Below are 27,279 nucleotides of genomic sequence, written 5' to 3'. Positions count from 1 at the left end.
CACGAGCGAACGTGGACGTGTTCTAGGTCAGTCACGTGACTCATTCATTGCCGGCTCTGCAGCTGACCGAAGATGGAGGAGTACGCGCGCGAGCCTTGGTGAGCGGCTCTTGGCGGGCTCCCTGCCTGCCGCGCGGGCGGCTGTTGCCCCGCGCCTCTGATCTGGGGGTTGTGCCGGTTCGGGGGGCGCTGGGCAGCGCCATGCTGGGCCCGTGGGCCCCTCCCCCCCGGGGGCGCGGAGGGAGAGGGGGGGGGGGGGCCGGGGGGGGGGGGCGGCCCGGGCTTCTGCCGGGGGCACCCCCCGGGGGCGCGCGCCGTCCGGGTCTGGGCCTGCCGAGCAGCCCCGCGCCGAGGGGGGCAGGGATGGCGTGTGCCGCCCCAGAGCACGAGGCCATCGTAGCCCCGCGGGCTCATGGCAAGGGAGTCCTGCCTGGCGGCGACGGGGGAAGCCCCTGGAGCGCCCCGCAGCGGCGGGCCCGGGGTCCCTGCTCGGCGAGCGGGGCCGGTGGCAGCCAGCTGTGCCCACAGGCCGGGAGGGCAGGCTGGACAATAACGGGGGGAGTTACAGCTATGATGCCCTTATAAAAATAGTGGGGCAGCCTCAGAATTGACTAACTTCAGAGCGTGATTTCCGTGAGTCGGGTCCGGAGACAGCTTCGGTGCCTCGGAGTGAGCCACGCGACCTTCTGAGAAGCAAGCTGGAGAAATGGTGGTTTGCTAGAACCACTGTTAAGCGGATGCACAATTGGTTAAGCAATTGGTAACAAAGTGTTGTTGTTAATAGAATGATATCGGATTGGAGGGGGGGGTCTCAAGTAAGGTTCAGCTGGGTTCTGTTCTGGGTTTGGTGGTGGTAACATTTTTATAATGACTTGGTGGTAGGAATCCAGAGCATACTGATCAGGTTTGCGGATGATGCAAAGGTGGGGGTTTGCTAATACTTTGGAGGATAGAGCTAAAATTCAGAGGGATTGATAAATGGGAGAACCGGGCTATAGATCGGTGGTTCTCAACCTTTCCAGACTACTGTTCTCCTTTCAGGAGTGATTTGTCTTGCATACTGCCAAGTTTTTCCTCTCTTAAAAAATACTTACAAAATCAAATATAAAAATACAGAAATGTCACAGTGATGCATGGGCACTATTACTGAAAAATTGCTTACTTTCTCATTTTTACCACATAATTAGAAAATAAACCGATTGGAATATAAATATTGTACTTACATTTCAGTGTGATGCTTCAGCTTGTTTTTTCACTTGTAAGCCTTGTTTGAAGTCTGAGTCCCACCACATGGGGCTGAAGCAGGTGTGGCCCAGTGTAGCATGGGGCCCTGAGCAATTGCCCTGCTTGCTGCCCCCTACTGCCGGCCCTGCACTTGCAACTTGTCCTGTGACTCCCCTGGGGGCTGCAGCCCCTACATTCAGGAAACAGTGATGTAGTTAAGTTGAGAACACTCTGCAAGACCTCTGAGTATCCCCAGGAGTACACATACCCCTGGTTGAGAACCACTGCTATAGACAACCAAATGAAATTCAACAAAAACCAATGTAGGTGCTACACTTAAAGAAGAAAAACCAACTGCACAAATACTGGAAAACTGTCTTGGCAGCAGCACTGATCACTACAATGTGAGTCAGCAATGGGATGCTGTTGCAAAAAAAGCAAATGCAATTTGAGATTTCTTTAACAGAGACACAGCATGTAAATCACAGGAAATGATAGTACTGCTCTACTTGGTGCTGGTTAGGACTCAGGTGGAGTACTGTGTCCAGTTTTGCTCACCAATGAATAGAAAGGATGTAGAAAAACTGGATATGTGCATTCAGTGCAAGGAGTTCTTGGCCCTCAGACTGCACGGGCTTTTGAGACCAGAGTGGCTGAGCTGCAGGAGCTAAGGGAGACAGAGGTACATAGATGAGACTTTCCAGAACATTGTGGAACAGTCCCACCCCTGGTCTGACAGCCTCTATGCTGTTGAGGAGGATGACAGTCTCAGGGAAGGAGAACATCCAAATGGAGCAGAGGGAAAATGATCCTGTAGTTGGGGCCTTCCTTCCAGATGATGTCATAATATCCTCTTGCACTGAGGTTACCTCTCTGGGCTAGGGAACTCCAGTTATTAGGAAGAGATGGGTAATAGGGGGAGTCGATCGTTATAAACATAGCTGGGTTTGTGATGACTGAGAGAACCCCCTGCCTGGTGTGAAGACTGTGGACCTCTTGAGACATCTAGATAGACTTATGTGTAGTGCTGGGGAGGAGCCAGTGGTCATACATGTAGGTACCAATGACACAGGGAAGGATAGGGGAGAAGTCCTGGAGATTGAAATCCAGAACCTCTATGGTAGCATTCTCTGAAATGCTTCCAGTTCCATGCGGAGGGCCAGGTAGACAGCAGAACTGCAGGGTCTCAATGCGTGGATGAGATGATGGTGTAGGGAGGAGGAGTTCAGATTTATTAGGAACTGGGACATCTTTTTGGAAAGGGGGAGCCTATACAGGAAGGATGGGCTCCCCCTAAACCAAAATGGAACCAGATTGCTTGCTTTTAAAATTAAAAAGGTCATAGAGCAGTTTTTAAATTAAGGGCTGGGGGAAAGCTGACAGGTGCAGAGGAGCACGTGGTTCGGACAAAGACATGAGGCCTTTGGGGAGAAGCTATTAATGGAGATTTTCTATGTCCTAGTAATGAGAGAATGGAATGTGATAAAATGCAGGTAGGATCTGATGAGAAACAGTTAAATGAAAGAGTCCTATTCAGTTACATGATGTAATGGCACACAGCTGAAAAGTGACAATTTTTTTAAGTGCTTGTATACAAATGCTAGAATTCTAAATAATACGAGCACTCTAGTTCACCCATCTTATTAAGTGAGGATATTGATATAATAGGCATCACAGAAACTTGCTGGAATGAGGATAATCAATGGGACACAGTAATACCAGAGTACAAAATATATTGGAAGGGCAGAACAGGTTGTGCTGGTGGGGAAGTAACACTGTATGTGAAAGAAAGCGGGGAATCAAATGAAGTAAAAATTTTAAATGAATGAAACTGTACCATAGAATCTCTATGGATAGCAATTCCATGCTTGAATAATAAGAATATAGCAGTAGGGATATACTACTGACCGCCCGATCAGGATGGTGATAGTGATTGCGAAATGCTCAGGGAGATTAGAGAAGCTATAATAATAATAATGGGGGATTTCAACTATCCCCAAATTGACTGGGTACATGTCACCTCAGAACGGGATGCAGAGAGAAAGTTTCTTGACATCTTAAATGACTGCTGCTTGGAGCAGCTGATCTTGGAACCCACAAGAAGAGAGGTAATTCTTGATTTAGTCCTAAATGGAGCACAGAATCTGGTCCAAGAGGTGAATCCTGCTGGACTGATTTGTAATAGTGACCATAATATAATTAAATTTAACATCAAATTACTCAAGATATGTAAGACTGCGAAGAGCTGCAAAGGGATCTCACAAAACTGAGTGGCTGGGCAACAAAATGGCAGATGAAATTCAGTGTTGATAAATGCAAAGAAATGCACATTGGACAACGTAATCCCAACTATACATGCAAAATGATAGGGTCTAAATTAGCTGTTGCCACTCAAAGAGATCTTGGAATCATTGTGGATAGTTCTCTGAAAACATCCATTCGGTGTGCAGCGGCAGTCAAAAAAGCAAACAGAATGTTGGGAATAATTAAGAAAGGAATAGATAATAAGACTGAATATCATATTGCCTCTATATAAATCCATGGTACGCCCACGTCTTGAATACTGCATGAAGATGTGGTTGCCCAATCTAAAAAAAGATATATTGGAATTGAAAAAGATTCAGAAAAGGGCAACAAAAATGATTAGGGGTATGAAGGAGAGATTGAAAAGACTGGGACTGTTCAGCTTGGAAAAGAGACAGCTAAAGGGTGGGGGGAATATGATAGAGGTCTATAAAATCATGAGTGGTGTGTAGAAAGTAAATAAGGATGTGTTATTTACCCCTTCGCATAACACAAGAACCAGGGGTGACCTGATGAAATTAATAGGCAGTAATTCAAAACAAACAGGAGGAAGTATTTCTTCACACAACACACACTCAACCTGTGGAACTCCTTGCCAGAGAATGTTGTGAAGGCCAAGACCATAACAGGGTTTTAAAAAGAACTAGATAAATTCATGGAGAATAGGTCCATCAATGGCTATTAGCCAAGATGGGCAGGGATGGTGTCCTTAGCGTCTGTTTGCCAAAAGCTGGGAATGGGCAACAGGGGACGGATCACTTGAGGATTCCTGTTCTGTTCATTCCCTCTGGGGCACCTGGCACTGGCCACTGTTGGAAGACAGGATACTGGGCCAGATGGATCATTGGTCTGACCCAGTGTAGCCATTCTGATGTTTGTATCAGAGGCATTTAACCCATATGGTAGTGCCAATCAACCAGACCATGAATCCTCCAAGCAATGCTATTGGAGATGGCACTCCATGGCAGGAAGTTCCATGGGGAGATAAACTAGACAGACAATGCCACACCCACAACAACCTGTAGCAGCCAATGTAGCAAGTTACTGGGCATAGTATTAGGCAAGAATGGCAAGATAACCAATAACGAAAAGGCTTTTACCAAGTATTGACTAATATCGATGTGTCTGAATGGCATTCAAATTTCTCATTTTGTGGTGCGGAAGGTATATAGGGCAAAGGGGAAGGTTTGGCGTTCCCCAAATCCATTACTTTGGACCTAACCCTGCTCCTATTTATGTTAATGGACTTTACTGGATCCTATACTTCCAACAGCACTACACATATATACCTACCTAATACAGGCTATAATTACTTACTGAGACTCATACAGATGAGGAATTACCTCTGGTGCCATAAGACAGCCATTGCCTCCCCGATCCACATACCAGCTGGTGAAAGGCAATCTCAAGCCAATATTTTCATCTGCCAAACAGCAACCAAAGTCTGTGATCACCAGCCAGGGACAGCCAGCTGTAAACATCACAGGTTAACCAAGTTAGCATGCAACTGACATGTGCAGTGTATAATATTTGGCCATATTAGATACCACACATCATATTAGAAAACTGACTGACTATTAATCAGCACAAGCAGTCTCAAGCCTTACAGGAGTCTATATTACCACAGACCATTTCTGCATCTCCTCTCTTCAGTATTACAAGTTAGAACACTGGTGACATATGTAAAGTAAAACATTTGCCCATTTCTCTGTATAAGGAATTAGTTATCCATTCAGAGTTTTCACAGACACCTCAGTGATTCTCCCAAATTCAGCAGCCTGGGACCCACACTTCGCACATACTTTCGGTTTCTGAGGCTGCATGAAGCAAAACACTCTTGTTCATTTAAACAGCTTCCATCATAACGCTGACACCCAGTGAGTGAGGTATAGTACAAATGTACAGCAGAGATGGGCAGAATGGAAGCATATTCCTACATCCAAAACGCAGTGTAAGAATTGGAGCTGCCACTGAGTGATAGGAAAATAGAGACTGATGTGCCAGATCTGACTGAGTCCCACTCTGACTTCAGAGAAGATACACAAGATTAAGAATTAATCAGGGATGGAAGGAATCTTTAGTACTTTTTTTTTTTTAATTTGTAGCAGATACAGAGTCAGCGAGCCTGCAACTGTTTGAGCTAGTTAATGGTTACTCTCCTGATGACAAGTCAAACATTGCAAAACAGAACAATTGATTTCCAGAGACTGAATTTTTAATCATTACCATCTGCATTCAGTATAGTTTTAACAAGGCTTCAAGAAAACGAAACCTATGTTAGTAGGACCTCTAAAAATCTTCTACAGCAGCTACAGCAGGGTTTTTAATTACACAGATCTAGGCACTCACTATTGTTCCTTGTTCAGTTCAAGTCACACCGAAACAGTGCTCAGGTAATTAACATTTCAGTTAAAGAGAGTGACACCAAAACAACAAAATGTTATTCCCTCTAGTCTCAGCTAATGTTTAATGATCTGAAGGTGCAATATCATTAACCTATGTCTGCTGTGGGATTTTTAGAAATTGCTCAGTGCTGCCTGGCAAGTTACGATCACAGAGACCATGGGCATAGAGCTAATGCATCATAAATGTTGCGGTGCAGGCTAATGCATGCCCTTCTGCTCTCTGTTTAAGCAGTCGTTCACTTAGTAATTTTTGCAACATATCTTGTTAACAGTGCTTTGTCCTTACATAGCACCTTTCATCTGATGATCTCCAAGCATGTAACAGACACTGAACAAATATCNTATGGGATAGCTACAGGATAGCTACCCACAGTGCAACACTCTGGAAATTGACGCTAGCCTCGGTACATGGATGCACACCACCAAATTAACATGCTTAGTGTGGCCGCGTGCACTCGACTTTATACAATCTGTTTTACAAAACCAGATTATGTAAAATTGGAATAATCCCGTAGTGTAGACATACCCTCTGTTTGCCAGAAGTTGAGAATGGGCAGCAGGGGACGGATCACTCGATGGTTGCCTGTTCGTTCCCTCTGGGGCGCCTGGCGTTGGCACTGTCAGAGGACAGGATGCTGGGCTGAATGGACCTTTGTATGGCCATTCTTATATCCTTATGAAAGGATCCAGAGGCGACCGACAAAGATTATCAAAGTGATTGAATGCAAGCCATATGTGCAAAGGTTGAAGGAACTGGGTATATTTCATCTGGAAAAAAGATTAAAGAGGGATAGGATAGTGGTCTTCAAATAGTTGAAAGGTTGCCATAAAAGAGATGGAGAAAAGTTGTTCTCTCTTGCCACAGGGCAGGACAAGAGGCGACGGGGTCAAACTATAGCACAGAAGACTAGATTAAATCTCAGGAAAAAAACTTCCTAACTATAAGAACGGTAGAACAATGGAACAGACTTACTAGGGAGCTTGTGGAAGCTTCTTCACTGGAGGTTTTCAAAAGAAGCCTAGAGAGCCAACTGTCTTGGATGGTTTAAACAGAGCAAATCCTGCATCTTGGCAGGAGGTTAGATTACCGTTGTGGTCCCTTCTAACCTTCTGATTCTGTGATCTAATCAAGCTTGCTGAATGGGCAACGGAATGGCAGATTGAAGAGAAAATTTGAACTGGTCTTTTAGCCACAAGGTTCTAAATTAACTTATCCATTCAGAAAAGAGACTGGGGCAATACTATGAACAACTCAGTGCTCTTGCCTTCTGAATATGCAGCTGCAGTGTAAAAAAGCAAACAAAATATTAAGATGAAAAAGGAATGGAATGGAGAATGACATGGAGAATATAATGCCACTGTAGAAATCAACAGCTTGCCTTCATTTAGGATATACTATGTGGTATCAGCAAAAACAACAAGGAGTCCTTGTGGCATCTTAGAGACTAATAAATTTATTTGGGCATACATTTTTGTGGGCTAAAACCCACTTCATCAGATGCATGCAGTGAAAAAATACAGTAGGCAGGTATAAATACACAGGGACCCTCCTTAATTAAATTGGCTCATTAGCACTGACCCCCCCCAGACACACTTGGTAATGCAACTCCCGTCTTTTCCATGTTCTGTGTATTTATACCTGCCTACTGTATTTTTCACTGCATGCATCTGATGAAGTGGGTTTTAGCCCACGAAAGCTTATGCCCAGATAAATTTGTTAATCTATAAGGTGCCACAAGGACTCCTTGTTTTTGCTGATACCGACTAACACGGCTACCACTCTGAAACCTGTGTGGTATCAGTCACTCTGTCTCTTAAAGGACATTGTAGAGGTGTAGAGGAGGTTCAGAGAAGGACAGCAAGAATGACTAGGAGCCTTGAAAAACTCTTAAGTGAGATTGAAAAGATTGTTCTTGTTTGTTTTTTTAATTTTAGAAAGGACATGAGAGAAATATATAAAATGGTCTACAGACAGATTTGGGAGCTTCTGTTTTCTCTGGCTCATAACAGAAGAACAAAATGACATTAAATTAAACTGAAAGGTAGCAAATTGAAACTGGATCTAACTGCTATAGGAGGTCATTGAATCTAAAAAATCAGAAGTATTCAAAGAGAGGGATTGGATGTGTATATGGATTATGAGACTATATAGAATTGTTGTAATTAATAGCTTTGAAGGTTAGTAAATTTCATCTTGTAGGTCTGAAGCCATTCTCTAACTGTTAGAGATCAGGACGAGACATAAAATGGGAGCAGATTCTCACATTTTCCTGATGCAGGGTTCTTGCACCTTGCTCTGAAGTTTCTGGTGCTGGCTACTGCTGGAGACAGAATACTGGACTAGATAGATCTTGAGCCTGATCCAGTCTGGTAATTCCTAAATGTCTGTTGTTGTGTGCTTAAGGAAACATGGTGCATAAGAGAAGAATTTAAATCAGTTTCAGCAGGGGAGGGTGGGAGAGTTCCATTAGAAGGGATCAAAGGGGAGGGGAAATTTGGCTAGGTGCATGATAGGAGAAAGAGGTTAAATCTTCCTTTTGAATTAGAAGATGTTCACCACCATAGAGAGGCAGGTTGTCAAGCTATTGATAAATCATTGGTTTGTTTCGGTATGCTTTCTGTGCCACTAAGTACAGTAGAACCTCATTTATCCAAGCCACCATTTTCTGGCTCTCCGTATTAACCGAACCAGGCAGTGTGGATCAGACTGTCAGCCCTGGGCAGGGTGAGTGGCCCGACTCTCTTGCTGCACAAGAACTAGGGGTTGTATTTTCAATTAAGTAGATAAGAAGGAGGGGTAAGTTTTAATGCTTTTCCAAGAGGGGTCAGTTAGTGTAAAAGTAGCTCTGTATCTTTAAATAACAGATTGGGCAAAGAGCTTTCTTTCTCCTGATTATCTGAATTTTTCATTATCCAGTCTGGCCCCGGTCCCAGTTAGATTGGATAAATGGGGTTCTGCTGTATGTAAATATGGTGTTGGTCTTGCTGGGAGGTCAGTAAACTAGATGTGACAGATATTGCAGTTGGCAGTCTTGTTTCACTCTCATTTTTGAATAACATGTCATTAACTTAGTACATAAATTGCCAGAAAATCTTATAGTTTTGTAAGTATTTTGGGAAAGCATGGGTACACTAAGCTAATGTATAATTGAGAAATGATGGTAGTTTTCATGTTCTTTAGCATGGATTTCAGCACTTTAATTTTTTTTCCCCCCTCTTTAGCCCCTGGCGGATAGTAGATGACTGTGGTGGTGCCTTCACAATGGGAGCCATAGGTGGTGGAATCTTCCAGGCTATCAAAGGGTTCAGAAATTCCCCAGTGGTGAGTAAAATAATTTCTTGTAGATAAACTAGCAGTAGCTTTGCTTCCCTTTCCTTCCAACAGTAAACGTGTGGGAGTGACCTAAGAGGAGGAAATAGCTCAGTGGTTTGAGCATTGGCTTGCTAAAGCCAGGGTTTGGAAGTTCAATCCTTGAGGGGGCCATTTAGGGATTTGGGGATTTAGTTGTGGGATTGGTCGTGCTTTGAGCAGGGGGATTGGACTAGATGACCTGCTGAGGTCTCTCCCAGTCCTGACATTCTGTGAAGTACTTGTCCCCAGTCATCGTATTGAGAGGCAGGGCAGAACAGGTTGCAGGCCAGGTAAATCACCCACGAGCCACATGGATTCCAGGTCTATCTGTTTAGAAGTCTTGTGCCTCTACACCAGCTCACTGCCTTCTGCTTGTTCTCTGTAGCTTATACAGCTGGTGGCAGCCCCAGAGAAACCTCTTTGAGACATCTTCCTACAGGGGGGGCCTAGAAAATCACTGGGATTCACAAAGCCTCGGTTAGGTGCATGTGCTTTCTGTACAATGAGTGGAGAGAGATAAGCACCTAAGAACGGGATTCACGAAAGCCCGTCCGCTAGGTCAGTGTTTCCCAAACAGTGGGTCCTGACCCACCAGTGCATCATGGGAAGGTTCTAGATGGGTTGCCATGTCCAGGGCTGGATTAAGTTTGTCATTGGGCCTTGGCCTAGGCAGACATACACACACCCAGGCCAGGAGAAGTGTATGAGAAGAATAAGCCCACCCTGCACTCACCTTGCAGCAGTGGCTCCTGTCCCTTCCCAGGCATTGTGACCTGGTGCCTGGGGTCGCAGTGCCACTTGGAGGGGCAACTGGACCAAATCTTTCATCAGCCAAATTAAGTCGCACTCTGTCCCCAGCACCAGGTCGCCATGCCGAGAGCAGGGAGCTGGACTGAGCTCAGTGGAACAGGAGCTGTCGCTGTGGGGTGAGTGCAGGGCAGGCTTGCTCCCCTGGCCCAAAGCCTCCTCTCCACACTTGGCCAGGATTAGGATCAGTGGCATAGCCAGGTTCTAAGAGCCAGGGGAGAAAACACATTAAAAAGGCACCACCCTCTGTGAAGCAGCGAAGGAAAAAAAGAAAAAAAAAACAAAACCCAGGTCTTGCCGTCGAAGACTGAAGAAACCCCCACGCTGAATATACCCACTCACACTGAATTGCTGCAAGACCTAAGCGACTTGAAGCACCGCTGCCAAATTGCTGCCGCGCCCAGAGCTGCCTGTGGGAAACCCGCACTGATTAGTCCTCAGCCAGGTGCAGCTGGAGCCACAAACTAACAGGCATCCCCAGCGGGCACAGAGAGGACACATCACCGGCTGACACAAAGCAAGGCGGGGGGAGCAGGAGAAGCACCGGCCGCAGGAGTCGCCGCTGCAAGATGCACACAGCGAAGCCGAAGTGAGTGCCACCAAGACCCGGATGTGCTGGGAAGCGCCGAGTGACTGCTCAGGGAGCAGCCGCTCCCCTTTCTCCCCTGCAGCTATGCTACTGATTAGGGTTGCGGTCCAGGGTGGAGATGTGTATATGTGATGGTGGTTTGCAAAAAAAAAAAAAAAAAAGACACACAAGGTTTGGGAACACTGGGTTAGGACACACAACATAAGCAGTGTGCGGTATGTCTGTTTTAACCCCTTTCTCATCCAGTGGTGGGGGGGTACTGGTGTCACATTAGTGGATGTTTCTGAGAATCATCATTTTGTACTGTATAGTTGAGAAATGTTTTCCAAGGCTGCATTACTGTGCAATTTTATCACACTGAATTCTCATCTGCCATTTTGTTGCCAGTTACTCAATAGCTCTCCTCAGTTCTGACTTGGACTAACTATTTGAAGTTAATATTAACTGTTTCATCTCGAAAATTTTTGTCACCCTCACTGTTGCCCTCCATTTTCCAGATCATTTATGAATATGTTTGAACAGCAATGGTGCCCAGTATAGACCCCTTTGGAACATTCTATCTTACCACTCTCCATTTCTGCGAATAAGGATATTATTCTTAAAAAAGTTGGAATTCCTCTCCGTCTGTGTGGATGCAAATGTGCACTAGTACTCTAAATTAAAAAAAAAAAAAAACAATCTATAGACGTTTTTATGTCTTTTTTTTAAAGTTTAAAATAGTTTCATCTTGCTACACTTTTTTTGATTCTATTAAAATTGGCAGAGAAATAAAACCGTATTGATGTTTTTAAAAAATATTTTTCTCTTCACCATTGCCGTGTGAATAGCCACAAATGTAACTGATATACAGGACGAAACAAAATAATCTTTGTTAGGTAGAACTGTAAAAACTATAGAATTGCCTGTAAAACTGTATAAAATTTAAACTATTTTCACTATATCTTTCTTGTATAGCAGTCTTGGAGTACTTGTAACTAGTAATAGATGATATATTTTTAGACAGAAGTGTAATAACAGTTTCCCTAACATATTCCATGGCAGTCTCTCATAAAAGTAGGTTTCCCTACCTATGTGGATGAAAATTTCCTCTATGTTCACTTGTGTGGTTATGTTGGTAACAGAATTATCTGTTGACATAACATTGCTTCACTCTGAATTTCATTGGTTTTCTTGCGTGTATACTTTGTGAAGCAATTTTGGGATCATCAGGAGAAAAGGAACTACAGTAGAACCTCAGAGTTACGAACACCTTGAGAATGAGGTTGTTGTAACTTCTGAAAGTTGGTTGCAACTCTGTAAACAAAAGATTATGGTTGTTCTTTCAAAAGTTACTATGAACATTGATTTACAAGTCGCAATATCAGCTTGTATTGACATATTACTGTTCGGACAGAAAGAATAAACATGCTTTATTAATTTTTCTTTAGTTAGTTTTATCAAGATGTGTAATGCTTGGGCTTATTCATAGACCCTTTTGTTCTCATTGCGGGGAGTCACTTGCTCGACTAACCGGCATTCTGGTCTCTACTGCTGCCTGATTTTGTGTACTTCCAATTCCCAATAGGGTGTGATTGTGGTAAAATGAGTCAGTTGTGAACTCTGGCTGTTTTCTGTAAGCTTGAGGTTCTTTACTATATATTGATAATGTAATAATACCATTCATGTTAATGTTTCCCGTTTTTCTAACGTGGTAAAACTATTATTGGTGTCTTTTTTTTTTTTTTTTTTAAACCGTAAAGGAAAAAATAAGTGGTCCAGCAATTAGACTTTACATCATCACAGAAAATTATATACAACTATTTGTGTAGTTTACAGGTGTTATAATTACATACTAAATATTAACTGAAAATGAAAATGTCAGAAAGCATTGATAACTATATGAATTAAAAACAATTCTACTTCATCAGTTTATGTATGAAATGGCTGTTTTTAATAAATTCCTGACAAAAACAGATTTATAATGAAAACTTCCAGATGCTTAGTAATAACTATAACTGGGTCTGAAAGCATGCAATTTATTTAGCTGTAAAAATTAAATGTTCAGTTTTGTTTCATTCTGATTGTCATCTTTGGTTTATTTTAGGGTGTAAACCACCGGCTGCGGGGAAGTTTGACAGCTATTAAAACCAGAGCACCACAATTGGGAGGTAATTGCAGTCTGTACACTTAAGTCTGTATTGTTAAATCTTTTTCCAATTTTAAAAGAGAACTTCAAGGGAACAGAATAGCTCAGGGGATTTGGATGGGATTCAGAACCTCTAAGGACTAGATCCACAAAAGCACCTAACTGCCATTTCAGGCACTTAAGTCAAAATTTAGACCCCAATACTCAGTTGCCATCTAACCCTTCAGGTGCCTACCTTTCTGCTGGTAGTGTGCACATTTACCTGACACCTACTTCATACCTAAGCCCCAGTGAGATTTCCAAACTAGATGTTTGCCACCTATCTTGCCTGTGGGGCCCGATCCAGTAGGAGTGCTCAAAGGTCACCGTAGAGCATGCCTAGTGGATTGGGCCAGAGAGAAAGTGAGAGTGACATTAGAACTCAGTGATTAGGGAACTCCTCTGGGATATAAAGAGTGAGGTTGAAGTCCCTATTCCAATGAATATTTAATTATTTTATACAAAGTTGACCAGCTTTAACAGGAACCAGAGAGAGAAACCTACCCCAGGATACCCCACAGCCCAGTGATTAGGGCACTCACTTGGGAAGTGAGAGGCTGAACTTCAAGACCCTGCTCCTCTTTGGGAATTGTATGCACTGACCACAGAACTATACGGAATGAAGCGATAGCTGCTGCCACCTCTTCTTCCTCCTTCTGCTTTTGCTAGAAAGGACTGACCTAGCTTTGGTGCCTAACTCCAGGAGAGGGTTCGTGGCTGTGAATCTCTCCCTCTGACTTGGAGTTAGGTGCCTAAGTCCCTTTAAAGGGCAGGGCTTATACCACACCCTTCCTTGCCATTCATTAATGACTTGGAAATGGAGTGGAGAGGATGCTTATAAAATATGTATATGACACCAAGCTGGGAGAAGTTGCTAACACTTCGGAGAACTTGATTAGAATTCAAAATTACCTTGACAAACTGGAGAACTGGTCTGAAATCAATAAGGTGAAATTCAATAAAAACAGGTACAAAGTACCACACTACAAAATGGGAAATAACTGACTAGGTGGTCACACTGCTGAAAAGCATCTGGGGGTTATAGTCTATCATAAATTGAATATGAGTCAACAATGAGATGCAATTGTGAAGTTATCATTCTGGTGTGTTGTTAACAGGAGTATTGTATGTAAGACACAGGAGGTAATTGTCCTGCTCTATTTAGCACTGGTGAGCCTCAGCTGGAATACCGTGTGCCAGTTCTGGCTGCCACACTTTATAAAAGATATAGATAAGTTGGAGAGAGTCCAGAAGAAAGCAACCAACATGATAAAAGATTTAGAAAACTGGACCTATGAGGAAAGGTTAAAAAAAAATGGGTATGTTTAGTCTTGAGGAAAAAAGACTGAGGAGGAACCTGGTAAGTCTTCACATATGTTAAGGGCTGTTATAAAGAAGATAGTGATTACTTCTCCATGGCCTCTGGAGGTAGGAAGAAGTAATGACCTTAATCTGCCGCAAGGGAGAATTAGGCTAAATATTAGGAAAAACTTTCTAACCACAAGGCTAGCTAAGCACTGGACCAGGCTTCCAAGTGAAGTTTTGAAGAACAGATTAGGCAAACCCCTGTCAGGGATGATCTAAGTGTACTTGATCCTGCCTCAGTTTGGAAGCCTGGACTAGAGGACCTCTCAAGGTCCCTTCTAGCTTTACATTTCCTATGGGCTAGCTTAGGCAGCTCCCTACTCTGTTGGCTTTTGTAAATTCACATTTTAGGTGCCTAACCCTCCACATACATTGTATAGGGAGCTTGAGCACCTAACTTGGAGCTGTGGATTCCACTAAGTGTCAGGGCACCTGAAGTTAGGCAGTGCAGTGCTGAGCCTGAGTCCCCTTTTTGGATCTACCCCTAACTGGTTATCTGACCTACAGTATGTTGTTTTTGTAAAAGGAGTCGGAGGTCTCAGTGGACAGCTGTCCAAAATCACAACATTATTATCCATATTTGGTCTCTTGGTGGCTGTTTCAAGGATTTATTCAAAATGAAGCTTTAACAATCCTATCACCGTTAAAGGTGATTTGGTAGTAAGGTATACGTGAAGTTATATTCCTTGTCTCGCTGTTGCTATTCTAACAAAAAGTTGTATGTTCTGGGTAATTTTACTTCAAGAAGGAAAGAGGAAGGAATATTGACTAGATCTTGCAAGAGGGAAAAATTGAAGGAAGAAAATGCATTGATGGCAGCAGACTCCTTGAAGAGCACAGAAATTGGTATTGCATTCTGGAGAAGCTATTGTTGCTGTTCATCGTGCCCTTCTTAAAATAGAGGACTGAAGTCTTCTGTTTTTATTTTCTGGCATTAAGCTTTTACAAGCATGAAAGCACTTCAAAATAAAGAGGATTGCAAGAAAATGTACTGAACTAGATTTTTTGTTAAGTAGTTTTTTAATTTGCCTTTCTAGAAATCTTGCCAGTTGCATTCTGCTGGCAGCTGCCATACAGACTAATATTAAACATGTTTTGGAGATGACAAAAGCAGTATTGAAATAAGATACTAAACTCTCATACAGCATTTGTTTATGATTTATGATTTTTATGTATTAGAAGGACTGTTGTAAGCAAAACATGAGAAGTAGTTCTGCTGTACTCTGCACTGATTAGTCCTCAGCTGGAGTATTGTGTCCAGTTCTGAGTGCCACGTTTCAGGAATGATGTGGACAAATTGGAGAAAGTCCAGAGAAGAGCAACAAAAATGATTAAAGGTCTAGAAAATATGACCTATGAGGAAAGATTGAAAAAATTGGGTTTGTTTAGTCTGGAGAAGAGAAGACTGGGTGGTGGGGGCGGGTAAAAGTTTTCAGGTACGTAAAAGGTTGTTACAAGGAGGAGAGTGAAAAATTGTTCTCTTTAACCTCTGAGGATAGGACAAGAAGCAGCAAGGGTGGTTTAAGTTGGACATTAGGAAAAACTTCCTAACAGTCAGCACTGGAATAAACTGTCTAGGAAGGTTGTGAAATCTCTGTCACTGGAGATTTTTAAGAGTAGGTTAGACTAATACTTGTCAGGGATGGTCTAGATCAGTGGTCTTCAACTTTTTGACGCTCAAGATCACTTTTTGAATCTAAAGGCAACCCAGGATCTGCCCAGCCCCTTCCCCAAAGCCCTGCCCACTCCATCCCCCCTCTCTCCATTGCTTGCTGTCCCCCACCTTCACTCACTTTCAGGGAGTTGGGGTTCGGGAAGGGGTGTAGGCTCTGGGCTGGGGCCGAGGAGTTCGCAGTGTGGGAGGGGGCAGGGAGTTGGGGTACAGGAGGGGGTGAGGAGTGCAAGCTGTAGGAGGGAGTTTGGGTGCAAGAGGGGCCTGGGGCAGTGTTGGGGTGCAGGAGGGGATATGGAGTGCTGTTTCTGGGAGGGGGCTCAGGGATGGGATTTGGGGTGCAGCTTCCCGCCAGGCAGCACTTACTGGTGGCTCCCAGTTAGCAGCAGGCACAGCAAGGCTAAGGCAGGCTCCGTCCCTACCACAGCCCCACACCGCTCCCAGAAGGGGCCAACATGGCCCTGTGGCCCCTGGAGTGGGAGGAGCACGTGCTTCTGCACACTGTCTCTCTCTGCAAGCACTGCCCCTGCAGCTCTCTCAGCCAATTGGAGCTGTGGGGGTGGTGCTTGCAGGCAGGCACAGCGCATGGTGGGAGACCTCTGTCCACCCCCGGCGCTGTGCTGGTCTCTTCTGGGAGCAGTGGGTGGCTGGGGTAGGCAGGGAGTCTGCCTTAAAGGCAGCCACACTATGCCACTGGAGATCGCGATTGACGGGGAGATCCTTTAGGATCGACTGGTTGGTGACCACTGGTCTAGATAATACTTACCTTGAGTGCAGGGGATTGGACTAGAAAATCTGTTGTGATCCCTTCCAGTCCTACACTTCTATGATTCTATGATGGTTCCATTGGCAGAAGGGAAAAAAACCTTTAAACTGTTACATTTATAGTTAAATACTAAAGATCCTCTGATCATTAAGCCAGCAGTAGTAGGATGGCTTAATGGCTTTACAATCACTGATATTTGGGAAGCATTTTGTTGTCTAACGCAAAACAGTAAATATTATTACCCACTTTATTGGATGAGTAAAGATATTTCCTGAATTCCGTTTATATAATGTTTTAATCTAGTTTTTGTGAGTTTGGGTATATTTTAAGGCTCAAAAGTAAATTTCCTAAAATATTCCAACACACAACTTTATAATGTGGCTGGAGTATAGCTTTGGTTACTGTGCTTTAAAAATTTTTTTTCCCCCCAAACAGGTAGCTTTGCAGTCTGGGGTGGTCTCTTTTCCATGATTGACTGTAGTATGGTGAAAATGAGGGGTAAAGAAGATCCCTGGAACTCAATCACAAGTGGTGCCTTAACTGGAGCCATATTGGCCTCAAGAAGTAAGGAACTGCGACCTGGGGGCAATGGGTATTGAAAAGCTTTTATATTTGAAACTATAAATACCAAATTTTTGTCCCTGTCAGACATTTCAGTGACGATCAGGTAATTAGAAAGAACTTCATTTATCTTTTATGAAACTTTGGAATCCCGTATACCTGAAAAGCAATATTAACCCTTTTTGTTTTGTTTTCTATTTTTAAGAATATAGTATGTTGTAATTGTCTTCACTGTTTTATCAATAGTGGCATAATACATTCAAAATGGTTATTTAAAGATCTTTTAACATGGTGGATTAGAGTTTGCTTTTAAAGTTGCAATACATCATTTAGGCCCAATTCAGGAAGTATTCTCAATAGTCCATGGGACCTAAACATGTTCTTAATGCTCTCCTGAATTGTTCCATTTGTGAAAATTGGAAGTAGAGCAGTTAGACCTTCTCAACAATATTTTGTTGAGCGTGTTAATGTTGACAACACTGTGTAGTTGAAAGGGTTTTTTGTGGGTCTTAATGGACGTTAAAGATCTAATTTTGTGGATGACAAATTAAGCATGGATAGTATTATATTACATACAGTAAGTACATTTGTTTTTATAAATACAAATATTCTAAATAGTCTAATTTCTTAATGGTAAAAATGATCTTTAATCTAGATAATAGTTGAGTTAAATATGTCCACGAATGACAACTTGGACTCCCATCTATTAACTCCAGCACAGAATCTGGAGACTAGACACTTCTGTGAAAAGGGATGGACTTAAGCATGTGCTTGAGTTTTTTGTTTGGCCACTGCCAATACTATGAGGAAGGATTGTGTAGTGATTAAAGCACAGAACTAGGAGTCAAGATTTGCCACTGATCATCTGAGAAACACTGGGCAAAATACCTTCTCTTTGCTTTCATATCTCCCTTTGTAGAATGAGGATAACGCTGCAACACCTTGCACAATGGAGTCCAGGCTAGGGCCCTTAAGCACTACTGCAATGCAAATAATAAATAGTACCTAACTCACTAGGGCATCGTAAGTATTTTGAAGTCTGTGGATGGAAGGTGCTAGAGAAAAGCAAACTAAAATGTCTGTACTCTTAAAGAGTACAAGTGCTATCTTGTTTCATGGTATGTGTGGTAATTGTATCTTTACTTGTAATGTTAGTGGTGACAAATCTACTTCACAGTCTGATCACTGGAGTGGTGGGAATTGTATTAAAAGTGATGTATAAATTGCCAATCCTGTACCAAACAGGGTTTTGAAAAGCAATCTGTTTTGTATTCTGACATTTTTAGATGGACCAGTTGCCATGGTTGGTTCAGCTGCTATGGGAGGAATACTTCTAGCTTTAATTGAAGGAGCTGGTATCCTATTAACAAGATTTGCCTCCACGCAATTTCCAAATGGTATGTGTTCTGCACTTCAGATTACAGTACCTCAAAATGTTTGTTATGCTTTCTCAGAATACAAACACTCAAGCACAACAGTTTATGGGAAATGAAATGGCCAGATTCCTTTTTCAAGTATTGAAATACCGGATTCATTTTCTAGGATGTCTTTAAGATTCTGATTTTCTTCATTCTATATTTGTCTTTCCAATGTATAGTTCAATTATGCAGATTTTAGGTACTGTAGGAGTTAATTTATCTGTTTGCATCCCTTCCTCCAACCTTATCACATTTGTACCTTTTTGTCCCCTTCTCATCTTCCATGTTAATTCACACATAGGCAGGTCAGCAGAACAGATCTCAATACGTAAGTAAACTTTGTCACAAGTGTCCATGTGAATGGCTTTTGCCCTCCAGATAATAGTCTCTCTTCTGTGATGCAATTGGTCAGGTATATTCAGGGACCTGATGAAAAAGAAAGGCAGATTAATGTTGTAGGCAGTAATATGATGTGGTGATGCCATTTCTGAGAGAGACTATTATCTGGAGGGCAAAAGCCATTCACATGGACATTTTGTGACAAACTTTACTTATGTACTGAGATAAGGCAGGTGTTCTCATCCATTTTTGCTGTGTCAGGCCCAAATAGCACATCTGTGTTGGTACAAAGTATAAGTGTTGTTTAGTTGTTGTGTGCATTTCCAAGAACATGAAGGATCAATGTCCCTGATAATTAACATGCAGCATCAAAACATAAATAAGATTAATTTGGGAAGCTTTTCCTGTTTGATTGCAGACTAACATAGACCACAGTTCATGTTCTAAAGGCTTTTTTTGACTGGAAGGGAGCTAGAAACAACCATTTTAAGTTAGTGGGGACCCCAAATCTCTTGTTTAAGTGACTGTGGAGAACCACTTTCCCTTATTATATTTCGATATTGCATGATATTCCAGGCCACCTACTTTACACCTGGTCTCTGCCACCTCATCATTAGGAATATAGCATTCTAGATATATTTGCCCTGTGTTCTTGTACGTGAATAATTTTCAGAGGAAGGACAGTGTAGTGTTTATAGCAGCAGGACTAGAACTCTGTTCTCATTTCTTCCTCTGACTTACTGGTTCAAATCAGTTAACCTGTCTGTCTCAGTTGTCTCATCTGTAGAATGGGGATAATACTCATAGACCATTACGGTGCTTAAAATATTGAAATCTTTACAGAGAAAAGTTTTCTTTGCAACTATAATAGTGAGAGACTATCTCTTTAAAAGAAAATGAAGTCAGAGACTCTGGTTAACTGAGTTTGTAACCAGTTATTTACATAGCTGGCTGTAAACATGGCCTGGATCGATATAAAACATGTTTAATACCTGGCTGGTATCCCTGGGAGTTGCATGTGCTGGCCTTGCCAGCAGCTGACGATGATGCATGGTTGTGTTTCTACAACAAGGTTATAAAGTTTTCCAGTGTAGACAGAACCTTCCATCTGTGCCTATGTAGTATTTAGTTAGGTTTGCCCATCTTCCTCCTTCCCAGTTCTCTGCAGTAGGACATCCTAGAGTGCACTGATCTCTGTATTGCTGGTACCACTCTTTGTGCATGTCCTCTGAGCATTCTGTCTTCTAATGAGGATAGCTGCCTAGATTTTTTTCCCCCCCCCAGAATGCACTGAGGTAAACAGGCAAAAGTGTGATACCTGTTGTGAAAAAAGCTTATTTGTGAACATACCTCTGAGAGTTGTAACAAAGTCATAGGTGCCTTTCACAGCCTGGGTACAAAAACACTATTGCACATGCAGTGTAGACTGGATCTAAGTAACAGGCCAACCTAAAAATAAAACAAAATTGCTCCATGATGCTGCTATGATTTAAAAAAAAAAATGTGATTTTTCTCAGGGATTTATCTGTACAACACTGTCTGTGCTCCCCCATAACAACAAGCTGGGGCAATGTTTGTATTTCATGGGGTATGCATGGCAGCCAAAAGACTTTTCCAGTTGCAGGGAGGCAGAAGTGAGCATCCCTGCTTCCACCTCCCTGCTGAGGCTGCAGCTGTTCATAGGAGTTAGCAGACTGTTACAGTCCTGGACCTGTCCTGGGGAGTGGAGAAAGATGGCAGCGTGAGAGAGTGTCACCATATGCTGCTGTCCAGACCAGTCTGGGATAGGAGCTGGCATCCAGCTTGCCCTGCACTCAGCTCTGGACCGGGCCAATTCTGCTGCTTTCTGTTTGGGGGGAGCATCAATGGAAATGTGGTGATTAGGAGCCTCAGTCTGCCCCCATAGCAACCGGGCTCAGGGGAGATACTGTAGCACCAGCTGGCAAGGAATGAGACTGGGAACCATCCCTGCACCCCAATTCTTCTGACTGCGGTCAGCCCTCTCACACACCTGCTTGTGTTCCAAGTGGCGCTGGCATTGGCTCCAGTCTCCCCTGGACCTGCTGGGGACCACTGTGGTGTGGGCCAGGCTGGAGCTCCTAATCAGTGCATTATCAGTGCCACTCCCTCTGTCAGCTGCAGTGTCCTGGGCTGAATCTGAGCACAAAGCAAGTTGGGCCACAATCACTGCTTTGAGCCATGCTGAACCAGCTGCACTACGTGGTGAGGCTGCTCCTCTTAGTCCTTGGGATAGGACTGGTCCACCACCTCCCTGTCCTCCTCCAGGATGGGGCAAGGCCTGCTAAGCTGCAATGAGCAGCTGCAGCCTCAGTGGGGAGGAGCTAATTTCACTATTTCCATGGAATTTGTGAAGTCATGACTTAGACAGGCCTTTAGGTATATTAAAGACACTAATTCCTGCTGACCCAGTGTTTCAGTAGCATTCTTATTGGTGTCTCCAAATTATCATAAATTTTCCTCTTTGATCCAGAATTGTTTTGTAAATCATGTTTGAGTGGTAACCGTGTTAGTCTGTATCAGCAAAAAGAACGAAGAGTCCTTGTGGCACCTTAGAGACTAACAAATTTATTTGGGCATAAGCTTTCGTGGGCTAAAATCCACTTCATCGGATGCATGCAGTGGAAAATACAGTAGAAGGATGTATATACACAGAGAACATGAAAAAAATGGGTGTTGCCATACCAACTATAACTAGACTGATCAATTAAGGTGGGCTATTATCAGTAGGAGAAAAAACCTTTTGTAGTGATGATCAGGATGGCCCATTTCTAACAGTTGACAAAACAGTGAGAGTAACAGTAGGGGAAAAATAAGCATGGGGAAATAGTTTTTACTTTGTGTAATGACCCATCCACTCCTAGTCTTTATTCAAGCCTAATTTAATGGTTTGCAGTTTGCAAATTAATTCCAGTTCTGTAGTTTCTTTTAACACATGTGTGAGTTATTAGTGAAGGAGTGTTAACTGTTTACCTGTCTTACGCTCCATGTGTCTAAATAATAAAAACCTGTGCATGTAGTGGTCAGAGCCAAGCCCTAGAAGTCAGGGCTCTATGGTAGTATTCATTCAGCTACACTGGCTAACTGATACCGGGTAAAGTGTCTAAATCCCATTGGAAGTCATTGGGATTTAGGATCCTAAATTATGCAGGTAATTCTGAAAATCTTTCCTTTCATCTCGCCATACCGCATGTCTTCTTTCTGTAAAATGGGGATGAAAACACATAACTGACCTTGCATGAGTAAGGCTTTATTTTAGTGAGTAAAGCTTTGATTTCATTGAGTGAAAGAGAGTATGTACATGGAAGCCTTCTTTATTCTTGGTCCTGCTAATCCAGAAAGGATTTATGCAAACAGACAATACTTTGAAAGTGTATCATAATATTTTGTCATAAATCACTGTCCTACTAATCTTCCTTTTGCCTTTATTAATTATTTTCTTCCCTTTAACAGGCCCTCAATTTTCAGATGATCCCTCCCAGTTGCAGCCCTCCCCATTTGGAGATTATAGGCAATATCAATGATTACATTGTTCTACTGTTTCATATTGTACATGTGAGCTGTCATTTATAAAGTGCTGGAAAACCAAGATATAGAAAATTGGAAGTGTATGGTAGACCTCTTTGTGCAAACTATGGCAAGAGGACACTTAGCACTTTTCCATTGTAAAGGTGCACAAGAGAACTTTTAGAAGATCATAAATATATTTATTCATCATAGGATTCCATTGTTGTAAAGTTGATATGTCTGACATAACACGTTAATGCGTAAGGTGAGGATCAAACAGAATGCTGTACTACTTTGGATATGGAATGAAATGAATTTCCTTGGGGACTTCTCTGAAGTGTGGTATTAACAAGGGTGCGATTTAGTCACAGAATCCATGACTGCAGCCAGCGCTGGCCGGAAGCTGCAGGGTCCCCTGCTGCCTGTGGAGGCTGGGAGATGCAGGAGCCCCCTGCTGCTCCCGGCCACCACAGGCGGCACGGGGGATCCCTGCAGCTTCCTGCCATGGCGGGCAGCACAGGGGATCCCCACCACTGCAGTGGCAGGGGGAATCCCTGGAGCTTCCGGCTGTTGTGGGCAACTGGGGGAAACCCCGGTGACTTGGAGCCACCAGTGGAAGGGGACCCTGGAGCTCCCAGCCCATGTGCAGATGCCTAGGCTCCCAATTTTGTCATGGATGTTTTTAGTAAAAGTCAGGGACAGGTCATGGGCTTCCGTGATTTTATTATTATTATTTATTACGATTGCCCATGACCTGTTCCTGACTTTACTGAAAATATCCGTGACAAGATCTTAGCCTTAGGTATTAACCATTGTTTAACCATTAACAATAGAACTTTATCCTCTCTCTTCACAATCAGTATCACATGCAGGTCACAATACTGAGCATTTCAGTTTATTTTAAGAAAATTCATTCATCTACATGAGTTCCAATCAACACTCCTGAGGTGAATTTTGGGGAGGATATTGTGTGTTGAGCCAATGAAGAGTAATACATTTTTGTAACTCTCCTTTGTGCTGCATAAAGTATTTCTTTCCACACAAATTAAAGCCAAATTGTAAGTAAAATATCTTGCTTATAAAAGGTGCCTGTTCCAGAATTCTTTTTCCTACAGGGCTACTGTGCCTTGATTCCTGACCTTTCTCTTAGTTTTGATGGTGTGTAATGCTCAAAATACTTCAGAAGAAAAGTTCTGTATTGATGAGAGTGTCATTTGCATTAATAAAAAGTTACTGATTCCTCAGGTGCAGCTGGAAAGAAAATATTTTTCTTGTTTTTTGAACATGGGCCAGGTATTAATTAAAGCAGAACTTCAATGATTTCCATGCTTTTATAATGCATAAAAATATTTGCCTTACTCCACTGCTCAAAGATGTGATGACAGTATGAGACCTCAAGGACTTCATTATTTTTATAAAACTGTTTACCATACTAGTATTATGAAATAGTATAATAAATAATTAAAATGACACTACATCTGTGTGTTGGGGGGGATGAGCAACTCAATTTTGTGATGCAGTATCCTTGGTTTTTGGGACTTTAGGTACTAATGTTTGAAATGTGGTAGCGTTCACACTGGGTCTCTTTCTGTCACTAATGGGAATTAGTGAGGTTTGGCTGTAGCTTTTAGCTCATTTGAGCAAGAAAATGTAAATACATAGTGTCTATAATGCATATTTTTAAATCTTGTCTGTTTGTGAGCCTGAGCCTTGAAATGGGTCATTTTAAAAGGATTGGAACAAATGCTGTACTCAAATAAGCACAATATGTTTAGTCAGCCATATCTTCTTTGTGGATTGGTACTAGTAAGTGATCATGCTTGCTTAAACAGAAAAAAGAATGTTAGATAATTACCATGTATCTATAAGATGCTCATGTACAAAATAGGGGGGAAAATAGTTTATAATAAATATTGTTAGTGCAAGTACCAAGTATGTAGAGTGTAAGATATATTCTGAATTTTAAAATCTCCTTCCTCTTTAACTGAGCTTTGTGATGATCACTTGTGCAAAACACATTTATTTTTGATAAAGCAAGACAGAAACCAAAGGTGGGCTGAGAACTCATTCCCAAAGTGCTGACTGAGGCCATAGCAAAGATGGTTAATACCTCATGTACCTGCTCCTCAGTGCAGAGGTGGTGAAGTATAGCACCATCCTTTGTGAGGCAGCAGGGCTTTATTCCCATTGGGAACAATGATGGTAATGGCCATCTCTGCAAAGGGCAGCTTGTGACCTTAGTCCCATTGTTAGAGGGCAGTTCTTAAGGAGTTCTCTGAAGATTTTATGTACCCACCTCTGCTGAAGGAGAAACTCCCAGCTATGAAGAATAGGATGAAAGGTTATTTTTGGTCAAACACAAATAAATAAACCCAACCAAACTGAAAATCCATTAGACTAGAGCTACTCAACAGGGAGAGGAGGAAAGTGGAGTGAGCTATGCTGTGTGAGTGAGACAAAACTGCCAGATGACCCAGGCTCTAAAAGCGAACATATTATAAAATTGACTTAAGGCTGACGTTTCTAATCTGAAATTATAATCACATGGTAGAATTCTCTTTGGGTCTCTTGATTACTGTTCCATATATGAACAATTTAATAATTAAAAAAAGAAACTCAATCCTAAACTGTTGAGTGAAGTTAAGGCAGAGTATATATCAATGTTTTAAAAAAACCTTACAGGAATTCATGATTTTAAGGCTAGAAGGGACCATGGTGATCTTTTAGTCCGGCCTGCTGCATACAAAGGCCACAGAATTTCACCCCGTTATTTCTGCATCAGGCCTATAATTTCTGGTTGAGTTAGTGTATCATTTAGAAAGACATTCAATCTTGATTTAAAATTGAGATGGGTAACTTTAAGACAGTAGTTGACCACTACAACCCCTTTGAGAAGCCGTGATGTGGGAGAAATGGGTCCTGCTCCTGGAGGAGTGTGATGTGGGAATTGGAGAGTGAGCACCTGTTCCATTGGCTCTTACGCATCACGTGAGGCTGTGGCATCTGCTCATAGGTGGGGCTCTCCCCCCACCATGCCCCAGCCTCCTCTGTTCCTGGCTCTAGTGCCACCAAATTGCCTACTCCAAACTGGGCTGTGGTGGCCTAAATAAAATGAGCTGCTGGTAGTTGCCCTTTCCTGATGAAAGACTTCAAGTGATGGAGAATCCAGTACACCGTTTGATAATTTGTTGCAATGTTTAACTAGCCTCACTGTTAAAAATTTGCTCCTTATTTCCAGCATGAATTTATTGACCTTCAGTGCAGGTCCCAGAGCAATGAGGGTGCAGCAGGTCATGCTTCACTGCAAGGAAGCCTCCCAAGTAATTACCCAGGGCTGCAGGCAGGCTTGTTTAGCCCATGCTGAAGCACATGTTGCCAGAGCTTCACTGCTGCAGGACCTGAGCTAGCTAGTTTGGGTCTGTCTGGTCACCATGTGATTGCAGTGTAGACATAGCCTTAGCCACAGCAAAGGAGCTCATGGTCAGTTTATTGTTCATGGTGACTTGTAAATCCTTTTAAGAATCACTTAAAGCCCCCCCCCCCCCCAATCCAGTATGTGTGTCCTATATTCCTTGTTCCTAAATGTATGTACTTGCATTTGGTGGTATGAAAACATCTCTTTTCTAGAAAAATCCAGCGTAAGTGATTCAGATTGGTCTGTAGAACTGACCTGTATCATTTCCCCTCCACCAATTTTGTGACACCAGCAATAATTTTATATTTTATTCTAGTGCATAGATAAAGATATGGAATAATGTTGGACCAATGACTGATCGCTGTGGGACCCTATTAAAAGCCTCACCCAATGACTGATTCCCTACTAACATTTACTTTTTGCAATGTATCTGTCAGATTTTAATCTGTTTAATGTGCACTAAATTGATATGAATAGTCTGATTTTTTTTTTAAACTGGAATGTCATGCAGTCAAATGCCTTACAGAAGACTGCATACAGTGTGTCACAGTTACGCTTATCTACCAAATTTGTAATCTCATGAAAAATATCAGGGTTGTTTGACAAGTCCCATTTTGCATAAAACTATGGTGCTTGGCATCAGTTATGCTGCCCCCCTTTACCTGTTTCCTGAAGGCATCATGTATGATACTTTCCATGATTTCATTCAGGATGGGATGTCAGGCTAACCACCCTATAGTTATCTAGATTGTCCCATTTACCATTTTAAAATATTGGCATGTGTCAAGGTTTCTTTCCCCACTCTGAACTTTAGGGTACAAATGTGGGGACCTGCATGGACACTTCTAAGCCTAATTACTAGCTTAGATCTAGTAACTCTGCCACCACGTAGAATTTCAGTGTCTGGGGCACTCTCTGTTTCCCCCTGGGTTGCCTTGAGAGACTTCACCAATTCCCTGGTGAACACAGATCCAAACCCCTTGGATCTTAAAACAAGGAGAAATTAACCATCCTCCTCCTTTCCCCACCAATCCCTGGTGAGTCCAGATCCAATCCCCTTGGATCTTAAAACAAGGGAAAATTAACCACCCCCTTCCTTTCCCCCCACCAATCCCTGGTGAGTCCAGATCCAATCCCCTTGGATCTTAAAACAAGGAAAATCAATCAGGTTCTTAAAAAGAGAGCTTTTAATTAAAGAAAAAAAAGGTAAAAATTATCTCTGTAAAATCAGGATGGAGAAGGCTTTACAGGGTAATCAGATTCCTATAGACCAGAGGGACCCCTCCCTCCCCCCGCCTTAGGTTCAAAGTTACAGCAAACAGAGGTAAAATCCTTCCAGCAAAAAGAAACATTTACAAGTTGAGAAAACAAATA

The 27,279-nt window shown here is 42.5% G+C and overlaps 1 protein-coding gene across 1 annotated transcript; it reads left to right on the top strand.

Moving 5' to 3' along the window:
• TIMM17A (translocase of inner mitochondrial membrane 17A) lies at window positions 1-26,294 on the top strand. The gene is made up of 6 exons (XM_032764992.2): window positions 1-98; window positions 9,155-9,254; window positions 12,764-12,827; window positions 17,083-17,211; window positions 18,495-18,605; window positions 22,437-26,294. The coding sequence occupies exons 1-6, from the start codon at window positions 73-75 to the stop codon at window positions 22,505-22,507; spliced, it is 501 nt and encodes a 166-aa protein (XP_032620883.1). The 5' UTR covers window positions 1-72; the 3' UTR covers window positions 22,508-26,294.
• The last annotated feature ends 985 nt before the right edge of the window (window positions 26,295-27,279 follow it).

The sequence above is a fragment of the Chelonoidis abingdonii genome, chromosome 4 (assembly GCF_003597395.2).
Source record: "Chelonoidis abingdonii isolate Lonesome George chromosome 4, CheloAbing_2.0, whole genome shotgun sequence".
Taxonomy (NCBI): domain Eukaryota; kingdom Metazoa; phylum Chordata; order Testudines; family Testudinidae; genus Chelonoidis; species Chelonoidis abingdonii.
This window is presented reverse-complemented; position numbering and strand designations above follow the sequence as displayed.

Excerpts from the sequence above, each read along its gene's own strand:
- TIMM17A (XM_032764992.2), top strand. The coding sequence starts at position 73 with ATGGAGGAGTACGCGCGCGAGCCTTG. Across the intron at positions 99-9,154 it reads GAGTACGCGCGCGAGCCTTG|CCCCTGGCGGATAGTAGATG; the intron begins GTGAGCGGCTCT and ends CCCCCTCTTTAG. Across the intron at positions 12,828-17,082 it reads CAGAGCACCACAATTGGGAG|GTAGCTTTGCAGTCTGGGGT; the intron begins GTAATTGCAGTC and ends CCCCCCAAACAG.